A 7,844-nucleotide genomic window follows, 5' to 3' on the forward strand; every position below is an offset into this window, starting at 1 on the left:
CTTTGGATTCTGCCCTCTGTCGAGATAAGGGCAGAATCGCTCGGCTAAAGGTACATCAGATAATGGCATCGTGCCCAAACCACACTCCTGCGGCGCTTCCACAAGAAACTCAGGGCTGGGTGGCCACCAGGAGGGCCAGGCAGGGCAGTCTGCCACTGCTCTTCAGCTGAAGCCACTCCAGGGAGGACCAGGCCACCTGATAACTCGCTTGTCTTCGTGGCCTTTTGGCCATGAGTGACCTTCCGCCTTTGTCCCCTGAGAAGGCCTGGGGGCTCCAAGTAAACAGAGGCTCCCAGGGCTCCCCAGAGGAGATTCCCACGGCTGCTTCGGAGTCTGGGCACAGCCTGGGCGTCCTCCATGTCTCCTACAGCGTCAGGTAAGGCAGCTCCTGGCACTTCTCCCTCCCTGCTGGGAGTGTGAGGCCTGGTTGCTTACCACTTTGCTGCCTTTCCTACCACGAATGGAGGGGTGTGCACGCCTGAGGGCTTTGACTTCCCTCTCCGGTGTATGGGGGCGGGGGTGGAGGGAGGGCATCCACTGGGAAATGAGGAGCAAAAAAGGGAATAGCCCTCCCCCTGCCCAGGACAGGGCCTGGCATAGAAACACAGTAGTAGGGCCCTGCCTCCTGCCCCTGCCTCTTATCCCTTCCCTTTGCCTGCCCTCCTCCCCTTGTCTAGGGATACCCTAAGTGGATGGAGAGGCTCGGGAGTGGGGGTGCTGGGCACACGAGGGGTAAGGAAGCCTGCTGAAGCAATGCAGGGTCGACATCATGGATAAAGTGTCCTGTTCACCATCTTCCAGCCAGCCAGATACCTGCATGCAAACGGGGCAGAGCGGCACCTGCCATGGATTGTGGGTAGCTTGCAGCCACCACCCCGTGGCTCACGGGTAACAGTGCAGCTGAAACCGTCAAGACCCTGTCCAGAGACAACCAGGGTGGAGTGGGCAAGAGCTGGGGTCACTGCTGGGGGACAAGGTCGGGTCCCTTCCAGGACTCCATGCCACCCTTGCTTTTGTGGACTTCCCTTTAAAGCAATCGTGCCGGGCCCTGGTGGGACATCACTTCTTACCGGCAGCAGTGGAGCAGGCAGATCCTCAAAGATGTCTCCTTGTACATCGAGAGCGGGCAGATCATGTGCATCTTAGGGAGCTCAGGTAAGCCCGGGGATATTCCTACTTCTATAGGAGAATTCTGAAAGACTTTGGCTTGATCTCAACACCTCACTGAAGAAACAGGAGTATGATGTAGTAAGAAGAACACAAATTTGAGATTAGAATGAAATCTAATGGAAACTGGTACCAATATGAAATCTTTAGAATGATCCTTCCTGGGACCAGCAGTTGGCATAATGGCTATGTCGCTGACTCCCATGTAGTCAACTGCGGTTTGAGTCCCGGATCCGGTGGCTTAAACTCATGCCAGGTGTATATGTGTACGTGCCCAAGATCCCGAGAGGAGAATGGAGGAGAAGGGATTGCAGCGTGGCCATTCCCCAGGGAGAGGGTGATTTCTCGCTTTCTATCTCTCTGTTTCTCCTTGTCTTTCTGACGAGCACACACGCCCTATAGCAAAAACCTCTCCAAAATAAATAAATAAATAAACAAAAATAAATAAATAGAATGATCCTTCCTAACACATAAATTGCTTCATATTTTAAAATATGAAAAGGCGCTACTACAGTGCTTGGCAAATAGGGGTGCTCAGTTAACACCTCCTCCCCATCCACCTGTATCCTGCCTAGAGATAGGAAAAGACATTAAATAAGCACAGCAATATTCTTGTAGCCCCACATTTGATTCCACTGACCCTTTTTATTCCGATGTATTTCAGGCATACGATCAAGAACAGAGAATAATATTGACCATGTAGAGATAATATGAACATCAGGCATTATAAAATCTTGACATTTTACCAATTTGTCTCACATCATTTTTTTTTTAAAGAAATTAAAAACATTTTTTTTAAAGTTTTGCCAAAGGGTACATGGTCTAAGGGCACATGTCTCTGCATCTCAGCATCAGCCAGTCACTGCCTTGGGAGGGTGTAATCCTTGGTCAGGTGGTTCCTTGGAGCTGAGGGCAACACCCATGAGCATCACAGTGGTGAATCCTCAGCAGCTGAGGGGTGGGCACATGGGCCTCAAGAGGGCATCTGTGTGGCACATTCTAAGGTCGGGAGATTCTGACAAATTGGCTTTACAAAAGGGCTGTTGATTGAACGATTGCTTATGACCTGTTGACATTGACCACCTGTCTCTACTTGCTTACTTTAGCAGAGACAGGAAAGGTATAACTGTAGTTGGCCTCAACAGACCTGGAGAGTTAAACCCACGGCCGCCCACCTGCCAAGGCTGGTGAACGACCGGATGGCAGGTGTGGTGTTAAGATGAAATGAAAAGGAATTCACTGACTGTCTTAGTCCACTGGGCTGCTATCACAAAATACCATAGATCCAGGGGCTTATAAACAACAGAAACTTAGTTCTCACAGTCTTAGAGCCAAGGTCAAGGGGTCAAAAGTTTCAGTACCCAGCGAAAGGTAGCTTTCTCATCAGTCATTTTGTGGCCCTAATACTCATGGCAGAAGGACCTGGAAGTCTCTCTTCCACTTCTTTGATAAGGGCACTAATCTCATCTCTTATGAGGCCCCACCATAACCTAATCACCTCCAATACCACCTTCTAATGTGCCCTACGCCTTAGTACTATCAGTCTGGGAATGAGGACATTAGTTATTAAGACCATAGTGCTAACTAAAGATGTTACACTTCTCTGAGATTTCCTGTCAGTTCTTATTTCCATTTTTAGCGATTTCTAGCTGTACACATGTACCGTAACCTCCAGCATCATTCTAATTTTTCTTTTGATAAATATAATCTATTCTTTTTTTTTTTTTTTGGAGAGGTTTTTGCTACAGGGCATATGTGCTTGCCAGAAAGACAGAGAGATACAGAGAGACAGAAAGCGAGAAATCATCCCCCAAGGGGGATGGCCACGCCACAATCCCTTCTCCTCCATCCTCCTCTCGGGATCTTGGGCACACATGCCCTTGGCGTGAGTTTTTAAGCCACTGGGTCCGGGACTCGAACTGCAGTGGACTACATGGGAGTCAAGCGACATAGCCATTATGCTAACTGCTGGTCCCTCTAATCTATTCTTTTAAAAGGAAAAAATAAAACATGCTGAGTTGTCACTATAATAGTTTGTCACTTTCTGCATTCCCTTTGTAGAATTAAATAAGAGTTAGGGTGTGTGCATCTTTCTTAGCGATGTACCCTTTTCTGAGGACAACAACGAATTGGACTCACCTTCTCAGAAGTACGTCTCACAGGCCAGCGTCAGGCTGGGAGCACGCCTCAGCAGGACAGTGGGTGGGACCTTTGACCTGGGGTCATGGGTTAGTTTCTGATGATGTACCTAATCTAACAATGTCTATTCTTTATTCTGTTTTGGTTTTTAATTGCCACAGGGGATGCGCACTGACCAGAGAGACAGAGAGGAAGAAAGTACCTCAAACAGGATGTGGTCATGCCCCCAAACCCTTGTCCATTTTTCCATCTTGTCAGAACTTTGGGCATGCACGTACATGCCCCCAACGTGTTTTCAAGCCACCGGGGCTGAGATTCAAACCATGGTCAACCACATAGGACCCAGCTTCCTTGACTGTTAGGCTATGGGGCCAGCCTTACCCATTCTTCTGAACATAAACTCAGAGCAGAATGCAAAGTCCACAGGCAGGGGGCTTCTTTTTTTTTGGTCTTGATGTATCCTTAACAGAACAGAATCAGTCACAAAATAGGGACTTATTAACTGTTGAAAAAATGAGTAATTCTTTAAAATGGCACAGTTTAATTGGTGTCTTACCTCAAGCAGCATTGTCTATCAAATCTTTAGTGAGGCAGAAGATGACTTACATGTTTAAAGTCTCACCAGAGCATGGTCTGAAATAAGCCTGCCTCAACCACCTAACACTCTGGGCAAGGCCAACCTATGTGACTCACTGTTTGCTATGGACTGGGGCCCAGGCTCTGGGCAGGATGCATCCTTGCAGATTATTCAGTTACAAATGACTTCTGTCCTATTAGGGACAATAACCCCAAAGGTCAGTTTTATTGCCCTTCATGGCATTAACCATTTTTATGTCTAAGTTTGCTATCTTACTTTAATCTTTTCTTCACTGACTACACATACCAGATTCTTGTATCATTTTTTTGAATGAACTTTGTCATTATGCTCATGAGTTAATAAATACTGGACACTTTTAAAAATGAAATTAGTTATCTATTTATGTATATTACAAAAATGATACAGAGGCAGCCAGGTGGCATGGTAGGTAAGGCTGGATCCCACATGGCCAACTGCAGTTCAAGTCCCGGATCCAGTGTCTTGACAAATGTGCTGACTCATGTGCATGGTGCCCAAATTCCCAAGAAGAGAATGAAAGAGAAAGGATTGTCGCATGCCCATCCCTCCTGGGAGGTGATTTTCCACTTTCCCTTTCTCCCTCTCTCTCTCTTTCCAGCCAGTGAACACACCCTGCAGCAATTTTATTTTTTTTTAAAGGTACATTGGGGGACCAGCAGTTAGTGTAATGGCTAGCTATGTCGCTAGACTTCCATCTAGTCAACTGCGGTTCGAGTCCCGGAACTGGTGACTTAAATTCATGCTGGGAGTGTGTGCATGCATTCCCAAGATCCTGGGAGGAGAATAGAGGAGAAGGGAGTGTGGTATGGCCATCCCCCCTGGGGGGTGATTTCTCGCTTTCTGTCTCTCTCTGTCTTTCTGGCAAACACACACACCCTATAGCAAAAATCCTCTCCAAAAAAAGAAAAAAATAAAAACTACATTGGGCCCCAGCCACACTGACACATGCTGCTAAGATACTATGCCTCACAGCTGGGACCACATGGGAGGCCTGGGTTTGATTCCTGGTCCAACCCAAAGCGTAGGCATAGTGGTATGTGCCAGTAACCCCAGTGACTAGGGAGGCTGAGGCAGGAGGATCGTAAGCCCGAGGCTGGCCTGGGCAACATAGCAAGACACCATCTGAAAGGGTCAGGCATGGTGGCACACACCTGTGGTTCCAGCTACTCAGGAGGCTGAGGCAGGAGGATTGTGACAAAGCAAGACCATGTGTTGAGAGAAAAAAAATCTCAACATCTGATGGCTTAAGATAACTAAAACAATGTTTATTGTCTCTCAGGGTTCCTGAGGGTCAGAAATTTGGAAGTGACTTGTTTGGGTAGTTCTGTCTTTGGACAGAGCTGAAGTTGTAGTGAGATTCAGCTGGAGAGGCCTGAGTGGGGCTGGACAATCTACTCCAAGGTGGCTGCCCCCCCATGCTGGATAGTAAGAGGGTGCTTACTGTGGCTCAGTGAGAGTGTCTAATGCCGGAAGTACAGGAGGCCCTGGGGAGAGCCTGAGGTCACACACAGGAGACTTTTATAGCCAGACTGCTAGGCTGTAAGAGCGACAGGATGTGGTGGTATCAGAGCCAAGGGACAGAGACTTACAGAGAAGGGCCAACAAAAAAAGTGGCCTTGGTGACCTTGGGGTGGCCAGTTTTGACGTGGATCTGAATCAAGGCTGCAGGACATATGTGACTCTGTCAGAGCTGAGATTGGGCCCCAGAAATGTAAGGCCAGACAGGCTCTGGTTAAAAGAACCATCCTAGGGGCCTAGGGTCACAACTGGGAACTTACAAAGCACATTCTGGAAGATAACTCCAATGAAGTTGTGTTTCATTTCCCTTCTTTTTCTTTCTTTCTTCTTAAATTTGCTACAGGACGCATGTGCCTGTTGGAGATATAGATAGAGACGGAAAGTGATGAATCACTCCCCTTCCCACCCTGGGAGGCTGGCCACACTGCAATCTCTTCTCCTCCATACTCTTCTTGGAATTTTGGGCATGCAGACACATGCACCCAGAGTGTTTTATAAGCTGCTGGGTCCAGGATTTGACCAACAAAGTTGGCTGTGTGGGATCTAGTTGCCCCAACCACTATGCCATGGCTGACCCTTTTTCTTTCTAAAAATTAATTAGTTGGGACCATAGTTAGCGTAATGCCTATGTCACTGGACTCCCATGTAGTCGACCTCGGTTCGCGTCCTGGACCCGGTGGCTTAAAACTCATGCCGGGCATGTGTGCGTGCGTGCCCAAGATCCTGAGAAGAGAACGGAGGAGAAGGGATTGCAGCGTAGCCATCCCCCCTGGGGTGGGGGTGGGGGTGATTTCTCACTTTCTGTCTCTCTGTCTCTCTCTGTCTTTCTGGCAAGCGCACGTGCCCTACAGCAAAAACCTCTCCAAAAAAAAAAAAATTAATTAGTTAATTTCTCCAGAGATAGAAACAGGCAGCCCTAGTAGGCTCTTCACCACAGTCCACCCATCTCAGTCAGCCTGGATCAACCCTGCGGGTCCAGCATGATGGAGTGTTGGGGTACTGCTGAGCCACCGCTCGGGCCTACACTTAATTTCTTCACCATCACTCTCCTCTCTTCCCCATCTTAGTCTGCATCCGAGCATGCTGGGACTAATTCTGAGTTTTGTCAGCCATGGATCAGAAAAGAAGACCACTGCCATGGGAGGGGTGTATTCGTCTTTATACCCCCCATAGCAACAGCAGTTTCTTCACAATACTTGGACAAGAGATGCTCTCTTTAGCTTTGCACTAGCCATCGCATCCTCAGAATTCTCTTGCTATCTTTTCAGTTCAGAACCTTCTGCCTCTTTCCTCTGTCATTAATTCTAACTTCTTAGCGGCCTGGCAAGGCCGTTCTGTCTCCATTAACCCTCTCGGCCCATGTTAACCTTGTGTCTGATATGACTGACAGGGCCAGTGGCTTCTTACGCTTCAGCGTCACCTAACTTCTTACCCTGGAGAGAAAGCAAATCAGGGAATACCACCCTTCAGCCACCTATAGCTCAGGCATCAGCTTGGTGTAACTCTGCTGTGGGAATGTGCTTAGTGACAACCAGAGAGGCTACATCCATCCAGGCTCTGCAAACAGGCTGAGGCCAGACTGGTTTTACCTGGGGACTTCCTGCGCCAGTGCTTCTCCAGCTCTGACAGGCATGGGAGTTTGCTTGGGACCTTGTTCCAAAGCAGAATGTTGGGGCCATGTAGCCTAATGGTAAGGGAGCCAGACCCCACATGGCCAACGGGGTTGGACTCTTGTCTCTGCAGCTTGAAAAATATGTCTGGCACATGTGCATGCTTGTCCCAAATCCTGACAGGATGGAAAAATGGGAAGGGATTGCAGACCACACCCCATGAAGGGGTGCTTTCTCCCTTTCTCTGTGGCTCACAGAAACCCTCTGGCAATTTTTTTTTCTTTTAAAAAGCGGACTCTGGGGACCAGCAGTTAGCGAAATGGCTATGTCACTGGACTCTCACGTAGTCGACCGTGGTTTGAGTCCCAGACCTGGTGGCTTAAACTCACACCAGGCGCATGTGTGTGCGTGCCCAAGATCCCGAGAGGAGAATGGAGGAGAAGGGATTGCGGCGTGGCCATCCCCCCTGGGGGGTGATTTCTCGCTTTCTGTCTCTCTGTCTCTGTCTGGAGAGCGCACACGCCCTAAAGAAAAAACCTCTAAAAATAAATTGTCATTGTAATTTTTAAAGTACACATTACAGTTGTACATGCTTTTGCATTTTTAACAAGTCTTCAGGGGACACTGATGCAGATGGCTGAGGCAGATGGCCCTCAGATCAACCCTCCCGCTCCCTTTTTTTTTTTAAGAGAGATTTTTTTTGCTATAGGGTGCATATGCACTTACTGGAAAGACAGACAAGGAGACAGAAAGTGAGAAATCACCCCCCAGGGAGGAAGGCCATGCTGCAATCC

The 7,844-nt window shown here is 48.3% G+C and overlaps 1 protein-coding gene and 1 long non-coding RNA gene across 4 annotated transcripts in view; both read right to left on the minus strand.

Annotated features, from left to right (window-relative positions):
• ABCG8 (ATP binding cassette subfamily G member 8) overlaps positions 1 to 1,146 on the minus strand; it is a 24,278-nt gene extending 23,132 nt beyond the window's left edge. For all 3 annotated transcript variants that reach the window (XM_027776318.1, XM_027776317.1, XM_027776316.1), the window contains exon 1: positions 1,071 to 1,146. In XM_027776318.1, coding sequence (XP_027632119.1) covers positions 1,071 to 1,141 — 71 coding nt within the window. In that variant the 5' untranslated portion in view covers positions 1,142 to 1,146. The remainder of the gene's footprint in view (positions 1 to 1,070) is intronic.
• Positions 1,147 to 1,150: 4 nt separating this feature from the next.
• On the minus strand, positions 1,151 to 4,238 carry LOC114009902 (uncharacterized). The gene is made up of 3 exons (XR_003551292.1): positions 3,863 to 4,238; positions 3,688 to 3,767; positions 1,151 to 1,224 (listed from the first exon to the last, which is right to left on the minus strand). It is a non-coding gene; the product is annotated as an uncharacterized LOC114009902 (long non-coding RNA).
• Between the last annotated feature and the right edge of the window lie 3,606 nt (positions 4,239 to 7,844).

Source organism: Tupaia chinensis, unplaced genomic scaffold (assembly GCF_000334495.1).
Source record: "Tupaia chinensis unplaced genomic scaffold, TupChi_1.0 Scaffold000661_1, whole genome shotgun sequence".
NCBI lineage: Eukaryota > Metazoa > Chordata > Mammalia > Scandentia > Tupaiidae > Tupaia > Tupaia belangeri.